This window comes from Geotrypetes seraphini, chromosome 11, assembly GCF_902459505.1.
Source record: "Geotrypetes seraphini chromosome 11, aGeoSer1.1, whole genome shotgun sequence".
NCBI classification, from domain to species: domain Eukaryota; kingdom Metazoa; phylum Chordata; class Amphibia; order Gymnophiona; family Dermophiidae; genus Geotrypetes; species Geotrypetes seraphini.
The window spans coordinates 97,252,073-97,270,869 of NC_047094.1; the positions used below are offsets into that span (position 1 = coordinate 97,252,073).

At 39.8% G+C, this 18,797-nt stretch overlaps 1 protein-coding gene across 1 annotated transcript in view; it reads right to left on the reverse strand.

Annotated features, from left to right (window-relative positions):
* CDH26 (cadherin 26) overlaps window positions 1-12,802 on the reverse strand; it is an 85,374-nt gene extending 72,572 nt beyond the window's left edge. The window contains exon 1 of the mRNA XM_033962608.1: window positions 12,708-12,802. Coding sequence (XP_033818499.1) covers window positions 12,708-12,755 — 48 coding nt within the window. The 5' untranslated portion in view covers window positions 12,756-12,802. The remainder of the gene's footprint in view (window positions 1-12,707) is intronic.
* Between the last annotated feature and the right edge of the window lie 5,995 nt (window positions 12,803-18,797).

The following is an 18,797-nucleotide window of genomic DNA, read 5'->3' on the forward strand; positions in this document are numbered from 1 at the left end:
TGAAAAGTTTTCACAAAAGAGAAAATCCAACAGACAATTAAACATCAAGAAAAAATGAGATAATATAATGAAATGATTGATGGTAGACAATAATAATTACCAGTGGAATAACCAGAGCAACAGTAAAAGTGTAAAATACAATAACAAAGCTTAGTAAGAATCAATCAAACATAAGCAGTGCATATCATGGATTCAAGCAAAAATAAAAGGGGGAAAAGAGAAATAAAGAAACGAGCAAATATCTTTAAGGGCCTTACACATTGCTCAGAATATAATGGCCCATGTCTTATCTGATGTTTCTCAATATGACTTGATTACTGCAGTATCAGAAGGTCTGCATTATATCAGTTATTTCACACATTCAATTTAAGATTTTAAGTCACTGTGTAATGAAGCCCCTCTAAGCATTGCTGCATCATTGGGGGTAGGACTGCAAAAAATTAATGATGTGTAGTGGACCAGGAAAGATTCTCAGAAGACTGTGTTTGTGAGGAACTAGCTAAATTAAAAGTAGACATAGCGATGGGACCTGACAGCATTCATCCGAGGGTACTCAAGGTTCTGGTGGCTCCGTTGTCTCATCTTTTTAATGCATCCAAAGAGTCCGGTGTGGTCTCAGAGGAGTGGAGAAGAGCGGATGTGGTCCCTCTGCACAAGAGCAGAAGTATGTAGGAGGTTGGGAATTGCAGGCTGGGTAGTCTGACCTCGGTAGTGAGTAAACTAATGGAAACGGTTCTTAAGCGGAGGATAGTGAGATTTCTAGAATCGAATGGATTTGCGGGACCCGAGGCAGCATGGTTTTACAAGAGGCAGGTCATGTTAGACAAATCTGATTAATTTCTTTCACCGGGTGACCAAACAGTTGGATATGGGAGGGGCGCTCGATGTAACAAAGCTCTTGACATAGGCGAATGATAAATAAACTGAATGTATGTGATATGGACCCATTTTTGAGCCTGTAAGAATAATCAAAAGAATTAATATGTATATGGGATCATACCATGACCGATGATGAACACATCACCCCTGTAAGGGCACGAACAATGAATAAGTAATGCCTCGGGTGTTTGAGGTCTGGTAGCAAAATCAATTTTATATGAGGAGTGTGTGGCGCAGTGGTTGGATCTACAGCCTCAGCACCCTGGAGTTGTGGGTTCAAACCCCGCGCTGCTCCTTGTGACCCTGGGCAAGTCACTTAATCCTCCATAGCCCCAGGTACATTAGATAGATTGTGAGCCCACCGGGACAGAGAGGGAAAATGCTTGAGTACCTGATTGTAAAAACCGTTTAGATAACCTTGATAGGTGGTATATAAAATCCTAATAAACTTGATGAGTTTGTTCTCCATCCTACTCAAGACAGCTTATTGAACAGCTCATTATTTTTTCCTTATTTAGTAGACCTAACTTTGATCGACATGCAGTAGGTGTCATTTTCAATGGCATCTACCGATTTAGGTGCCGTTTATAGAGTCAGGCCCATAATGCAATGAAATTCAGAGGGGTATTTTTTTCCCATTATATTTTGGTTTTATGCATATGCGAAATACAAAAAGAGAGAGAGAGAGAGAGAGAGAGAAGAGAGACACACACTTAACAGCCTGATTTTATTTGATTCGCTTGATATACTGCTTAGCACCAAATTGTTTGAAAACTGTCAAACACCTTCCCCCTTCTCAACACGCAGCTGATATACTGTCATTTGAATATTTACACTGTTGTAATTGCCTATTACTCATGATCAACTTGATTTCGCTGCACAGTACGTTGGGTGAATTTCTTCAAAAGGGCAGTAAGCAAATCCAAATAAATAAAAAGGGATTTAAATAAAGAGGCATAGACTGATAACACTGGTTGTACTTTAATTTAATTTTTTTATATTTATTGATTTATTTGTTACATTTGCATAACAAAAACACAAGTACTGTATATCCAGTTCAAACATACATATTAATGCTCATCAAATAATGTCAAAGGCAATAGTTTATCAATGATCAAGTCCACATTAAATGGCCCAGACTGCCAAAGCTTAAAAAAAGATAAAGTAACAAAATTTAACATCTTGGCAGGCAAAGAGATGTGGCACATTCTTTAAATCATCAATTATGCTCTCCAGCAAACAAATAATAGTTTAAGAAACTATCTGCAAAGGTTTATCTCTAAGAAAATCTTCTAACTGGATTGGGTCCAGAAACACATATTTGTCACTTGCAAATGTATTTTAAGAAGAATTAAAAAAAAATTTTAAGAAGAAGGTTGCACCCACTGCTAAGGCCTTGGGCCTAAGCAATAGAAACTGTTTCCTCTTTATCTGAGTCTGCTTAGAAACAGCAGGAAATATTAACACTCGGCCACAGAACAGAGCTTGTTTCTTAGTAAAGTACAACTTCAGAATAACCTGTTTCTCTAGTTCTGTTTTGAAAGCTACCAAGAGTGTAGTACGTTTTGTAATTGTGTCCTTAGAGGGACACTGGTTAGACTTTATTGTAAACCACAAGTCCCAATTCCTTTCCCTTTATTATGCTGCAAAATTCATGACTATCATTTTGGGCTCTTTCACCAACCGTGAGCTTGTTATCTGCCACAAGGCCCTCCTGCAGATAACAGGCAATGTTACTAAAAGACCCTCTTTGTTACGTAATGTCACATTGGCCTTGACAGTACTGAAAACAGCACGACGGCAATGGAAGGGCTGAAAGAAATACGGCAAGTTTTATAAACAGATAAGAACAGTTACTGTATCTAAAACTCCTAGTTATCTAAGACCTTTTGGGCCCAATGCATCAAGGTTTTTTTTTCCCCAAACAAAGAAGAGAAGAAGAACCGAAAAGAATCAGCCCTATGTTTGGAGTAAAAAAAAGTGATTAACAGTGGTAACAGAATAGAAAAACTTTGGGGACAATAATCATAGTAAGATAGCAATATGGGGGTCCTTTTACTAAGGCTCCCTAACAGATTTAGAGGCTAAAGATTAGCGTGTGCTAAATGCTAAGGTGCCCGCCATTCAGCTGTTTTGAGGCAGGACATTTTTTCTTTCTTTTTATGTACACAGATGCTATGCATGTTACCCATGCACAATATCTGTTCCTATTAAAAAAAACCAAAAAAGGTGTGTCAGCCCCCTCTCCTAACCAGAGCCATTGCACTCCAACCCAATGATAACCATGGGTCCCCAAGCCCCCCATTGATGACAGCTACCCCATGACAGCGACACACCCAGAGACAGGTGGGATGCCCACTTCCTCCTGCCTCAGCAACCCGGTTGTGCATCTGGACTACCTGGACCACCTGGATTTCCCCCCCCCCCCCCCCCGACTCTCCCCCGGCACTCCTCCTGACTTCCACCCCACCCTACACAAAGATCCCCTCTTCCACCACCCCACTATGTTATGCTGTGTTCACTCTGCAGTGTTACCAAGTGTCATCTGATTTTACCCTGTTTTATGTTTACGAGCTTTGTTTCTAAGAAAGGGTTTAAAGCAAAACTAACTCAGATTGAGAACCTTTGCAATAAAGCCTCAAAATAGTCCAAGTGAGATTGAATGGAGAAAATTTTGTTAGGGGCCTGCAAAAAGGCAGGCGGTAAGGGATTTTCAAATGTGCTGTTTCTGCAGCACTTGTGGGTGGACACCTGCCTCTCGGCAGACATGCCTAGAAGCCACGCTTTTTCAAACTGTGATAATTTCTGAATTGCTGTGGGCCAAAATCAGCAGTAGGTACCCAATTCACTAATTTGGACCTTAGGCCGTAGTTAAAGGTCCCCTTAGAATAACTTCTTTCTAGAACTTCCGATCAATATAAATAGTACAGTATAACTATAGAGATCTTAAGCCCACCAGCTCAGTTCAGTTCCGACTGCCTAAGAGGTAACATTTCTGCATTGTTTTAGATGGAATCCAGAGGCTGCAAATATCCAATAGATGCATTTTGGTATGTATGCAGCCAAGTTATCACAACAAGAGGGAAAAGGTACTCCACAGAAGCATCTGCTAATGTATATGCGATCATTTGCCCCTGTAATTTAATCTATATAGGGAGGACGAGTCAGCAGATTAAAACCCGACTAAATGAGCATAAATCCAGAATTAATAGGGGTCTTATGCAAGCCCCGATGGTTTCCCATATGATTCAATTCAAACATACAGTTGCTGAATTAAGATGGCGAGTAATTGACAGCTTACAACAGAATGGGAGGGTGGGCGGTGATATTGAAAAAGTACTCAATCTGAAGGAACAAAGGTGGATTTACAGGCTCACGGGATGAATATGGAGATTGAGTGGACTTCTTTGTTCTAGACCAGGTTACCCGTGAGGTATTGATCAAGTTAAACAGCATGTTAAATCCTGTTCGGGAGTTCCCATTGCTCGTGGGGCAGGGGGATGGGTTCTTCCTGGACCAATCGTATGTAGGAGGGGGCGGGCTTATAGCAGGAAATGAATATAAAAGGAGTCCCCAAAGAGCGGCTGCCATCTTACAAACACAGAAGGATAGAGGTGGATAGCTGCGGTGGTGGTAAGCAAAAAGGTTTCTAAATCGGGTTTTTTATTAGGTTGGGAGAGCAATGGTACATGTGAGGGTATTAATTTGTATAACATTTTGTTTTAGGGTAGACCCCTGATGAAACTCTTGTGAAACATGTCGGGTCTCACTGCTAGCCTATATAGAGAACTGAAAGTTCACCATTACTGAGATAAGTGAATACTAAAAATCTTTTTTTAAAAAATATAATAAGAATTGCACATTATTTAAATTGAACAGACCGGTGAGGAGTTCACCACTTGAACCGTTGGGACACTTTGTGGGACGGAGGAGTGGTGGTTCTGAGATCTGTTGAGATGTTTAGAGAACCATTTAAAGTACTCATTAAAGTGGGACAAGGTATTTGAAGAGCACCTTAGAAATATATTTAGAAAGGGTATAAAGCATATTTCGGCATGCCTCTTGGGGATCAAGACAAACCTTGAGCGCCTCACTTCATATGCTAGCACTACAAAAAAAAAACAACAACTCTGGAAGGTAAGATAATTTTGTTTCTCACTAGGATGGTGGAATTTTCTGCTATAAAATTAATTAGAATGTTTAATTTTAAAAAATATTTAAATTTTAAAATATTCAATGTTATTTGAAAATATATCATATATGAAATATGTTGTGAGAATCCCATACATATTAACCATAGGTGAAATAAATTTATTGTTTTCATTACCACAAATTCATTTTGTTCTTCTACAGAATAGTACAGAGGAGAAAAGACAGCCATGAAGTTTGTTATCCCAAGAATTTGGTGGGAACCCACTGACCACTCATGCAACTGCTATTTCTGCATGGAGGACTCTTCCAAATGTAAAGCTGGCAAGCATGCATCTGCAATCACATGTCCAGACATTCTTTCATTCATCGCCCTAATGCCAAATTGCCCTGAGCTCCCCAAACTTCCTCCCCACAGAGAGAGAGCAGCAAGTCAGAGAATGAGGGAGACATTGTAGATCCAGTTTACAATATCAGTGATGCAGCTGATGAGAGAAATCCATATTGTCGAAACCAAAAAACCCTCAATGACTTGATCAGAAATCTTGGTCTCACCAAGTCCAATGCCGAGCTTTTGACATCTAGGCTCAAGAAGTGGAACTTATTGGATGAAAGTAAGCAAGTCACAGATCAGAGAAAGCACCACCAACCTTTTTCCACCTTCTTCATTCATCAAGGTGGGTTCTGCTTCTGCCACAATGTGACCAGTCTGTTTGAGGCAATTGGAATTGCCTGTAATCCTAACGTGTGGCATCTCATTGACAGCTCATCCAGAAGCATCACAGTTGTGCTGCTCCATAATGGAAACAAGTACCCATTTCTTCCACTGGCTTACTCAGTGTGCATCAAAGAGGATTACAACAGCATCAAAACTGTGAAGTATGTGCCTTGAAGCATGATGAGTACAGCTAGGAGGTCATCAGAAGGTGGCATTCCTAATGGGTCTCTCCAAGGTAGTTTTACCAAGTTTCTTTGCTATCTCTGCCTTTGGGACAGCAGAGACACAAAGGCACACTACCAAAGGCAGGACTGGCCACAGCGGACTGAGTTCTCTGTGGGGAGAAACAAAGTCAAATAGGAATTACTGATGGACCCTGAAAGATGTTGATGTCACTAAGGCACATCAAATTGAGCCTAATGAAATAATTTATCAGAGCTCTAAATAAGGAATCAGCAGCCTTCAAGCACCTTCAAGACATCTTCCCAAATGTGTCTGAGGCAAAGGTCAAAGCTGGGGTCTTTGTCAGACCACAGATAAAAAAGATCCTGGAATGCATGGAATTTCACAAGAAGCTAACTAGGAAGGAGAAAGTGGCTTGGAACAGCTTTGTTGCAGTGGTGTGGAGCTTCTTGGGCAATCACAAGGCCAAAATCTATGTGGAGTTGGTTGAGAATCTTCTGAAGAATTACACTACAATAGGCTGAAGGATGTCTCTCAAAGTCCATGTCCTTGATGTTCATCTTGAGACATTCAAGGAGAACTCGGGAGCAAGTTGAGTGCTTCCACCAGAATATAGTGGACTTTGAATGTCGCTACCGAGGACAATATAATGAGAACTTGATGGGAGACTACATCTGGGGGCTGATTCATGAAAGTGACTTACAATATAATCACAAATCTCAAAAAACTACTCACTTCTCAATCTTCTGTGATCATCTTTGTCTACCTTCAATATAAATACGTTTGCCGTGCTAAGCTGCCATCCTATGGTTGTCGTGCAATGCTCAAAAATAAAAAAGAAACTGAAGAGAGGAATGTACAAGGTGCAGGAAATCAAACAAATATGCAAGACAGGCAATGTAGTTATATTGGGAGACTTCAATCTCCCAGGAATAGACTGGAAACTAGGAGCCTCCAACTGCGGCAAGGAGGCAAAGTTCCTGGAGGTGCTAGGGGATTGCTTCCTGGAGCAAATGGTAAAAGAGCCGACAAGAGGCGACGCCACCTTGGACTTGGTCCTAAATGGTCTCACGGGACCGATAACAGAAGTAGAAGTCATGGCTCCACTGGGAACGAGTGATCACAATGTAATCAACTTTAAACTGGACATCGGGAAAGGGAAACATGCCAAAACCTTAACCACCACCTTAAACTTTAAAAAGGGTAAATACGATTGCATGAGAGCCATGGTAACAAAACGACTCGAGAAGATGGTGGACAAACTTGAAACAGTAGATCAGGCATGGTGCCTATTGAAAAATACTATTGCAGAAGCGCAAGATCTCTACATTCCGAGGATTTCTAAAGATCGGAGAACTAAAGGCAAAGGAAAACCGGCATGGCTTACCATACAGGTGAAGGAAGCCATAAAAGAAAAGAAGGACTCTTTCAAAAAATGGAAATGCATAAAGACAACCGAAGCCTGGAACAAACATAAAGATGAACAGAAGAAATGTCACAAGGCGGTGAGGGATGCCAAACAGGATTATGAGGAAAAAATAGCCCAGGAGGCCAAAAACTTCAAGCCCTTCTTTAGATACGTGAAAGGGAAAAAACCTGCAAGAGAGGCAGTGGGACCCCTGGATGACCAGGGAAGAAAAGGGTACATCAAGGAAGATAAACAAATCGCAGACAAACTAAATTCCTTCTTTGCGTCCGTCTTTACGAAGGAGGACACCTCAACAATACCTGAAGCGGAGAAACTGTTTACAGGAGAAATAGAGGACAGCCTCACCACAGTTGAAGTGAACTTAGATCAGATATACTACCAGATCGACAAACTTAAAAGTGACAAATCCCCTGGACCGGATGAAATTCACCCGAGAGTCTTGAAGGAATTGAAGGTTGAAATCGGAGAGTTATTGCAAAAACTTGCAAACCTGTCAATCAGAACTGGTCAGATACCAGACGACTGGAAGAAAGCGAACGTCACGCCAATTTTCAAAAAAGGATCGAGAGGAGAACCGGGCAATTATAGACCTGTGAGTCTTACGTCTGTCCCAGGCAAGATGATTGAATCACTGATCAAGGATAGCATAGTTCAGCACTTGGACACACACGACTTGATGAAACCCAGTCAACATGGATTCAGGAAAGGGAAATCGTGTTTGATGAATTTACTCCAATTCTTTGAGACCGTGAACGAGCAAATTGATAGTGGAAAGCCGGTGGACATAATATACTTGGACTTCCAGAAAGCGTTCGACAAAGTTCCACACGAAAGACTTCTCAGGAAACTACAAAGCCATGGCATAGAGGGAGATATACAAAGATGGATAGGCAAATGGCTGGATAACAGGAAGCAGAGAGTGGGCATAAATGGGAAGTTCTCCGACTGGGAGATAGTGACTAGTGGTGTACCCCAGGGCTCAGTACTTGGACCGATCCTTTTTAATATTTATAGCAATGACTTGGAAAACGGAACATCCAGTGAGATCATCAAGTTTGCAGATGACACAAAACTCTGCCGGGCAATCAGATCGCAGGAGGATAGTGAGGAACTCCAGAGCGATTTGTGTCGGTTAGAAAAATGGGCGGAGAAATGGCAGATGAAGTTCAACGTGGAGAAATGCAAGGTAATGCATTTAGGCAGTAAGAATAAGGAATACGAGTACAGAATGTCAGGTGCAAGTCTGGGAAAAAGTGTACAAGAAAGGGATCTGGGTGTACTGATAGATAGGACCCTGAAGCCGTCAGCACAATGCGCGGCAGCGGCAAAGAAGGCAAATAGAATGTTGGGCATGATAAAGAAAGGAATCTCGAGTAGATCGGAGAAAGTTATAATGCCGCTTTATAGGGCAATGGTCAGACCCCACTTGGAATACTGTGTCCAACATTGGTCTCCCTACCTAAAGAAGGATATAAAACTGCTGGAGAGGGTGCAGAGACGAGCAACCAAACTAGTGAAGGGTATGGAGAAACTGGTATATGAGGATCGACTTAAAACACTGGGATTGTTCTCCCTTGAGAAAAGGAGACTGCGTGGGGATATGATCGAAACCTTCAAAATACTGAAAGGAATCGACAAAATAGAGCAGAGAAGATTATTTACATTGTCCAATTTGACACGGACAAGAGGACATGAAATGAAGCTAAGGGGGGACAAGTTCAGGACTAATGTCAGAAAGTTCTGCTTCACACAGAGAGTGGTTGGCATCTGGAATACTCTCCCAGGGGAGATTATTGCAGAATCGACAGTCCTAGGCTTCAAAAGCAAACTAGATGCATATCTCCTTGAGAGAGGCATATAAAGTATGGTTGGCTATAAAATAAACCAGGTGTATACCTGGCAGGGCCTCCGCGTGTGCGGATCGCCGGACTTGATGGACCGAAGGTCTGATCCGGAGATGGCGCTTCTTATGTTCTTATGTTCTATAATTAAAAAGTCAAGAAATGTCAATCAAATATTGAAATCCAGAAAATGGCTCTCATTAACATGGAGAACGGACCCAACACAGACCGTGTTTCAGAGAAATACTCCTTCTTCAGGGGTCCAAATTGTCCTATGCTTCGCTAATAGAGAACCATATGGAGTACAACAATGTTGTATAAAGACCTTAAAATTTGTGAATAGAAGGCAAAACTACAGACGTGCTGATTTTCAGTGTCTGTAGTTTTGCCATTCTATTCATTTTCTGGATTACAATATTTTATTTACATTTATTGACTTATCATTAAAATTCCTGCTTATCACTTCAGATGTCTTAAAACACCATTCTTTTTACTTGTTTTCTTCTTTTCTAAATATCTTAATACTTAATAATAATGATATAAGTGAATGTGAAAGCTCAGACCCTACAACCACACTCTAGTGAAAGATCACGGAGCCAGTTGTAAATGAGACCATCACTGGTCTCATTCCACCGATTACCGAGAGCTGTTCACTGTCTCATTCCACCGATTACAAACTTCACTTTCAAATGCTAATTATACAGCCTGTACTTATCTGAAACGGTGGAGTTGCTAGAATGTGTCCCACTACTGCTCCAGTCTGGTAACCAAAAGAAAATCAAAGATGTTACTGTCACATACTTCCCTCGACCCCCCAATTTGAGTTTCACGAATTGGAGCTTATTCAGGAGGGGACACTAGAACAAACAAATACCACAATGAAACACACCTTCTAATTCTCAGGCCCAATAGTGAACTATCCACCCACGCTAATAAAACCCATTGTTAATAATCTTATCTTCTTTCAAACCATTAATTTAAAACTATAATATAAATTTTATTTAATCAGCTCACCCATAAGCGGGACTTCCACCCGAGCTAACTGGCAGCAACAGGAGAAAGCAACTTAAACCAGCTGTAGGATGACCTTGCTTAAATCCTAAAAACACACATCTGAAGTGATAAGTATATTTTATGAGAAGTCAGAGATCACTCATTCACAAAAGGGTTTCTCATTAGTTATTTAAATTACAATTCCTGCACTTTATACATTCCTCTCTGCGGTTTTGTTTTTTTTGTTTTGCTGTCGTACAATACTCGTCAGGCTGTGTCACACTGTGCCATGTTTGTCATGTTATATTTTACCAGGATTTATTATGCATGCAAACTTGTAATCCGTTCTGAGCTGTCCTGGGAGGACAGGATATAAAAACCAAATCAATAAATGTTAATTGTGATTCATATGTTGCTTTGTGTGACTTTATAAAAATGAAAAGACAAAAAATTCGGCATTTTCTCATTCTACTTGTAAATAGGTAAATTGCAAAATTTAACTATACTGGTCACAAAAGCAAAGTTTTATGGAAATAAGAAACATTTTCTATACTTCTTAAGCATGAGCAATTAGGAAATTATACTTACCTCCCAGGAAGAAAAACTGTGTACATAGTGTTATCAAGGGCACTCAGAGTAAAGCTGTCCCAGTGTTCTTACTCATTTCACTTCTTACAACCTCACATAACAGAATGCCACAAATCAGAGACTTATATGAGAATCATACTCTCTGCTACATTAACAGACTGTCTCTATATCAAACTTTTGTTACATATAAAAAAGATTTCCAATCAGGAACTTTTCCCCTCCCCCATGCAAAAAAAACAAACAAACCCAAAACCAAACAGACTTGTGAATACACACATATTACATTACATTACATTACAGATTTCTATTCCGCCATTACCTTTTGGTTCAAAGCGGATTACAAAAAGAGTTATGGAAGAAGGGTTACAACGTTAGATCAGAGAAGGTTTCCAAGAGAGAGAAAAGTAGGATCTGGGTTTAGGGAGGGGATGGTAAGAGGGGGGTTAAGCTTTATCATGGTATTAAGCTTTATTAAGGGATTTCTTGAAGAGTATAGTTTTTATTTCCTATCTGAACATCTTGTAGTCTGGGGTTGTTGTCAATAGGTTGGAGACTTGGTTGTCTATCTTCGCTGCCTGAGTGGCCAGTAGTCCGTTGTATAGTTTTTTCCATTTTACTTCTTTGATTGGGGGGTAAGTGAATGGGGTGTGTGTTTTTCTATGCCTGGTAGAGGTGGTTTGGAAGAGGCGGTCGTTTAGGTAGGTTGGGCTGTCTCCATTTATACATAAAAACATACAATGACATTTTTCCATCTGGGTGGATGTTCTGTATTTATCTGAACTTTGAACCACAATCTGATAAATAGAATTTGCAAAGCAGGGAGCAATGGGTATTTAAAATAAACTGAATCATGGATTCTTTAGTTCAAGGGCCACCGTCACTTCTGTTCACAATATTACCACAAGGAATCACAATGCGTTCACCTTGTAAGGCCACTAAAGGTCTGCTAAGGTAAATTAATTACACAGAAATGTCCAAAAGTCATTGATGTATCATGTCCCAGCAAGCATGAACAATGAATAGGGAGCTGTGAAAATACATGTCATTGATGTGTAGACTTGCTAAAATCTAAATGAGCGATCAATAGTAGGATGTCTGTAGATTAATCCATACATCATCAGTTTGAATATCCCCTTCTCCACTGCAAAGTGAAAATGCAGACACTAATTTAATCTAATCTAATCCTTAGATTTGTATATCGCGTCATCTTCTGATTTAGAAGCTTGATTTGGTCTACACAAAAAAAGTTAAAGGAGAAAAAGACAAAATCCAAACTAGCGAAAACCTGACACAATAAGAATAGTTATTTAAGAATGTAGAAAGTTAAATTTAATGAGTTTCTGAATGTAGAAAAAGTTGTGATTTGAATGATTTTCTGAAGATTTGAAGGGATGGAAATGTTCTAATCTCAACAGAAAGCTTGTTCCAAATGGATGTAAATAAGTACACAAAAGATCGAGAAATGTAATCTGTAACTTTTGATCTTCTAAAAGACGGGAAAGACAATTTATAAATCTGAGAAGTCCTAGATTTTAAGGACTGCAAGGAATTCAAAATAACGCCTACCAGTGGTGTAAACATTCCTTGTTAAGATTTTAAATGTTATAATTGTTCTCCCAAAATCATGCTTCTTAATGCTCTCACTATCAAAAATTTTCCAACAAAGGACACCACAACCATCATTTTTTTTTAACGATTTGTCTTTACAAATGTGCATCATTTAAAAAAAAAAAAAATCACTACTTTAATTTAATACATCACATTCAGTTCAAAAAATGTCACCACAAGATCTCACATCTCTGAGCCACCAGTCTATCTAATGCTTTTTCACTGCCCACAAGCTGTTTTTCTGGAGCTTTAGAGTGACTTTCAGCTTTGTTTGATCAATCATTTGTTTCAGACCTTGTACAGTACTCTCAGTACTCACCGGAAGCAGGAGAAGCAGCAGCAACAGCAAGCCTGTGGGACCTGTCATTTCTGAGAAATTCAAGGAGAGCAGGTGTTTTATGTCCCTGCAGAGTTGCTCCTGCACAGAGAAAGGAACTCTGGGGACTGCAATCCTACACCAGCACTGACTGACTGCTGGCTGTGTGTATACTTGTGCCAAGAAGGAGTCCTTGTAGATTCAGCAATCTAGATAGCTTCAGTAGACCAGTCATACTGGATTCTTCAACCGTAATTAGAACCACCCACCAACCACCAAGACCTCCCCCTTACTCTCCACTGCCTCTGAGCAGTGAATCAAATAGGAAAAGGATCTAGATGTCATTGTAGACATTAACACCTTGGAATCTGTTCAGTGTGCAACGGCAGCCAAAAAGCAAAGAGAAATTATTATGAAAAGAACAGAGAATAAAACACAAAATATCATAATAGCTCCATGGTGCAACTGCATATGGAGTACAGTTAGACTGTAAGCTCTTCCCAGCAGGGACAGTCTATTAAATGTCAAAATGTACAGCACTGCATATGCCTTTCAGCGCTATATAAGTGATAAATAGTAGGTGTAAGTGTAGTTCTAGTCACCTTACCTCAAAGATATAGCAGAATTAGAAAAGGTACAAAGAAAGACGACTGCAGTGATTAAGGGGATGGAATGAGGATGGAACTCCAGTTTGGAAAATACGACTTGACTGTTTACTTTTCAATAAGTACCAGCACTAGGGGACAGACCATGAAGTTAATAAATAGTGCATTTAGGCAGAAAGAACAAGGAACACAAGTATAGAATGTCAGGTGCAACTCTGGGTAAGAGCGAACAGGAAAAGGACCTGGGCGTACTGATAGATAGGACCCTGAAGCCATTGGCAGCAAAGAAAGCAAATAGAATGTTAGGCATGATAAAGAAAGGAATCACGAGTAGATCGGAGAAAGTTATAATGCTACTTTATAGAGCAATGGTCAGACCACACTTGGAATACTGTGTCCAACATTGGTCTCCCAACCTAAAGAAGGATATAAAACTGCTGGAGAGGGTGAAGAGACGAGCAACATAAGAACATAAGAACTGCCATCTCCGGATCAGACCCATGGTCCATCGAGTCCGGCGATCCGCACACGCGGAGGCCCAGTCAGGTATACACCTGATGTAGTTTTACTCATTTTGGTCTGCCATCCTATTATTTTTGGGTTCTTTATGGGGTAATTCGATAGTGGGTTGTCCTAGGGGAATAATTTTTGGTAAAGCATCAGCTTGTGGGGTTTTTGGCCAACTAAAATGTCTTTTATTTCAGAAAGCCTGTATGATTGGGCATAAATGTATTATGCAATTTTGGTTGCAGAAAGAATCTCCAAGTTTTTGCCATTGGAGGAATCAAGTCCATTGCTTATTTTTATTTGAGAGTTGGGAGGTTCGAGGTTCGCCTAAAAAAAACTCATCTTTTTATGGACGTTTGGGATCCTTATATTCAGAATCTTTCACCAAAAATACGAAGTTTGGTTATCAATGATTTATTATGAAAATTAGGTTTAATAATTACATTCCAGTTATTTAATTCTTTATTTTTGTCAACTTTCATCCAGGGTGAGGGATTTCATTTAGGGGAAGATAGTGGGTAGGGGATGGAATTAAGGGGGGTGTAGATAAGATTAAATTAATTCATATGGAATTTAAATTTGAAAGAATGATTTAAATTTGTATGAAATATTATTGTAATTCTTATTGTATTGAATGTATTTTTGTATTATCCTATTGTACTGATTATTTGATTCTTTCAATAAAAATTGTTATACATAAAAAGTAAAAAAAAAAAAAAAAGCATTCTGAACTCCCTTGGGAGAATGGTATACTTTTAAAATGGAACGTTTGATGGCTGTACAACAGGGACGGTATAAGAAATTTATGGATGTTTGGGAACCATTGACTAAGTTCTGTAAGGAATGATAACTGATTTCATTTTATTGACCCTTAAACATACACATCCAGGGTGGGTGGGAGAGGGAAGGCTTTTGCACTGGCATTTCATTTGGGGAATATATGGAAGGTTTCCTGTAGGCATGTACTTTTTCTGATTATTTGGGGGGGAATAGTTGTGCATTAATGTCTATAAGTTTAATGTGCATTTTGTGTAATATTATGTATATTGAAATTGTTTGCACAATGGTAGTTTGGAAATTTAATAAAGATTTTTTTAAAATCTTCGTCGGAGACGCGATGGTGGAAACACAATAGTTGAGAACGGGAGAGGGTGCCTTGACAAAGCCCTTAAGTAATATGGGCGAAACATGTTGGTGACGGATGTTTTTACCCTCCCGGCTAGCGTCAAAACTCTAAGCTAAGTACCTTTAGCATTCACATATTTAAACTGTAATTTCTACATAATTAAGATTAAATAAGTGGTCCAATGACGAATAGGAGCATAAAGCCTCGCACAATGAAAAAACATTGAGTGTGTGGTGGCCCGCTGAGGACCTAAAAATTGAATAAATAATTCCTTGGAATGAGGTGTGGTAAAGACAGTGGAATAATTTTTCACTGTTGCAAGATTTAGTTGTTGAAGACCCTCCATTCTAGAATTTCTACTAAAGTGCCTGGTGCTTCATTATATTCTATGGGCACATCAGCATTTAATGTGCGCTAATATTTAGCACGCCTTAGTAAAAGGACCCCTAAGCTTTGGAACTTAGTGCCACAGGATGTGGAAAAAGCAATTATTGTGGCCGAGATTTTTTTTAAAACCCAGTTTGGACAAATTCCTAGAAGAAGCTGGGGGATTGGTAGCTTGGACTATTGCTATGTTTTGGGATCCTTCTGGATACTTTTTACTTGGATTAGTCACCTTTGGAAAGCAGAATACTGAGCTAGATGGACCTTTGTTCAGAACAAGAAAGAAAAAAAATATATGGATTTTGCTAAACATGTTTATTGATACAAGAAAGTTGACCCTAATCCCTCCACAAAAGGGGACTAAACCAAAAGCAAAAGAACTTGTGGAGACTTGATGTCCAAGATGTGGATTAAATAATAAAATGATAACTTTTTTATTATTTAATCCACAGGCCTGCATATAGGATCTATAGGGACCCCTGATGAAGACCTTAGTGTCGAAACACAGACCATGTTGGGTCCAATGTTTGCAGCGATTCAGGCCCTAGACATTTTTATGTGGATTATCTATTCTGTTTCAATAAAAGTCTTCATCTTGGACATTAACTCTCCACAAGTTCTTTTGTTTCTGATAAACATGTTTATGCATGAAAATGGGCAAAATCATCACACAGGTGGAATCTTTAGAGTTGGCAAAAGAAAGCACCCTGGCCCCCATCTTTTTCTCAAGTTAGCAGGGAGTTTACTTAAGAAAGCATGCAAGTTCCTTATAATATCTCCAGCTGCTACACAAATCAAAGGTTGCATACTCTAAGCCAGTGTCTCACAAACTTTCCAGCCACTGGCACATTAATCCAGTGCCCCAGCCAGAAGGCACCTGGAAGTGCACGGATATCGATACGATGACGTCCGCTCATGTGCGGAGGCCCATCTGGCTGTGACCCGCTTTGGTGGAGGGATCCGGGAGAGGCACTGCAAGAGGCACGTCCTGTAGGCAGGCAGCCAGCGTGGACGACTCTCCTCCTCACCAGTGTGTCGTGGTGAAATCTCAGGAAACACAGTTTGCGATACACTGCTCTAAGCCATGTCGAAACTGGCCTGGTAATGTGAGCTACTTGCTGGTTTTAATCCAGATGTATTAATGTTGCTATGGTTTGATCCATGATGATTATTATTATACTCACATGCTACGTAGATACCATAGCCATTATGGAGCTGCCATATAATATTCCCCCTAAACTGTGTAGAAGTAATTGCATTTTAAACCATGGCTCTCACACAGTTTGGACCATATTGTACAGAGAGAGAAACTGCCAGTCCCGCTCATTCAAACCACAAGAACACTGTATATCACATTCTGCAGATCAGGTTCCTTTGTGCTAATGGGCTCAAAGGAAAATAATCTAATTTCAGACAATAGTAAGCATCGGATCCCCATCCCTTTTTCTTCTTGGCATCAGACAGGACCTCTAGACACAAAGAGGGCCAAATTCGAAAAAGATGTCTAAGTCTGATTTGGACATTTCTTCATAAATGTCCAAAGTTGGAAGCATAGAAACATCTGTTTTCAAAAACCGAACCATTAGATGTTCATAAAAATTGTGATTTTTTTTTTTTTTAAATCATCTACGTGGATGACTAGGTTGACAGGACATCCAATCCTTAGGATGCCTCCCATTTTCGACCAAAGAAACGTCCAATTTGAAGATATCCAAATCCAGTACATTTGGATGTGGAGGTGGCCATCATTGTGATGGACTGGTCACATAGACATGCCCAAAAAGTAGTAGTACACCTTAGATGGCACTGCTGTGAACTTCATATAAAGAGTGCCAAAAGTACATTTCACCATATACCCCTTCTAATTTATACTGAGCCCCCCAAAACCTACTAGACCCACCTGTTTACCATCCCAGTAGCTCTCATGGCTACAGGTGGCACCTATATGGCATTATAGTAGGATTTTGATGCATTTTGGTAGGATCACACTTTCCACCATAAATGCAGTAGTTAGAGTGGCTTATGGGTCTGGGTCCTCCTCTCTAAGGTTCACTAGCCCATCCACCAGGTTACTTAAGAACATAAGAACAGCCTTACTGGATCAGAGCAATGGTGCATCTAGCCCAGTAGCCCGTCCTCACGGTAGCCAATCCAGGTCACTAGTATCTGCCCAAAACTCAAAGAGTCGCAACATTTCTTGCTACCGAACCAGAGCAAACAGTGGCTTCCCCTATGTCTGTCTCAATAACAGACTATGGACATTTCCTCCAAATTGTCCAAACATTTCTTAAAATCAGCTATGCTATCTGCTCTCACCACAACCTTTGGCAATGCATTCCAGAGCTTAACTATTCTCTGAGTGAAAAAATATTTCCTACTATTGGTTTTAAAAATATTTCCCTGTAATTTCATCGAGTGTCCCCTAGTCTTTGTAATTTTTGACAGAGTGAAAAATCGATCCACTTGTAACCGTTCTATTCCACTCAGGATTTTGTAGACTTAAATCACATCTCCTCTCAGCAGTCTCTTTTCCAAGCTGAAGAACCCTAACCTTTTTAGTCTTTCCTCATACAAGAGGAGTTCCATCCCCTTTATCATCTTGGCTGATCTTCTTCGAACCTTTTCCAGTGCCGCTATATCTTTCTTGAGATTAGGAGACCGGAACTGAACGCAATACTTTAGGTGAGGTCACACCATGGAGTGATATAGAGGCATTATAACATTCTTAGTCTTGTTAACAATCCCTTCTTAAATAATTCCTAGTATCTTGTTTGTTTTTTTTGGCTGCCGTCACACATTGAATAAAAGGTTTCATAGAAATGGTGCCATTATGCAAACATTTCTATAGGAAGACATGGGCTAAGTGAGCCTTTGAGATGCAGCTCCACTGTCATATGTACTTGATGTTTGCTCAGATTCTCTGAAGAAGATATTGCGATACGAGCTCGTCAGAATCAGAATTAGTTTCTAAAATGCTTTGCCTGATACCACTAAGATAAGTGGACTTTTATATTTTCAATTACTTATACATTATAAGTGTGATTTTGCACATTAATTGGAGGTGGTGGAGGAAGGCCAGTGATCGAAACTTCTGTCCATACTGGCTGAATGGCCATTAGGCTGGCATATGAAACAGACATATGGTCTGAGGCCTTTTCTCCTGGCCACAGATTGTCTAACCTTTTATAGAACAATTTGTTATAGTTCGTACCTTTTTGAATATGTTAGATAACTGAGGGTATATTTATTTAGTTTCATATTTTGAGTTCCATTTTTGTTTCGATTTTTGCCATGTCTGGGTGGCCAGTCCATTACAGGAATGGTCCCTCCCACATCCAATTGATCTTGTTCTGGGCGTTTGGGACTTGGATGAAATTTTGTTTGAAAATGTGATATAAAGATAGGCATCCCAATGGCCTGAACATCCAGATAAAGGATTTTTTTAAAAAACTTCTAGACATATGGTGGTTT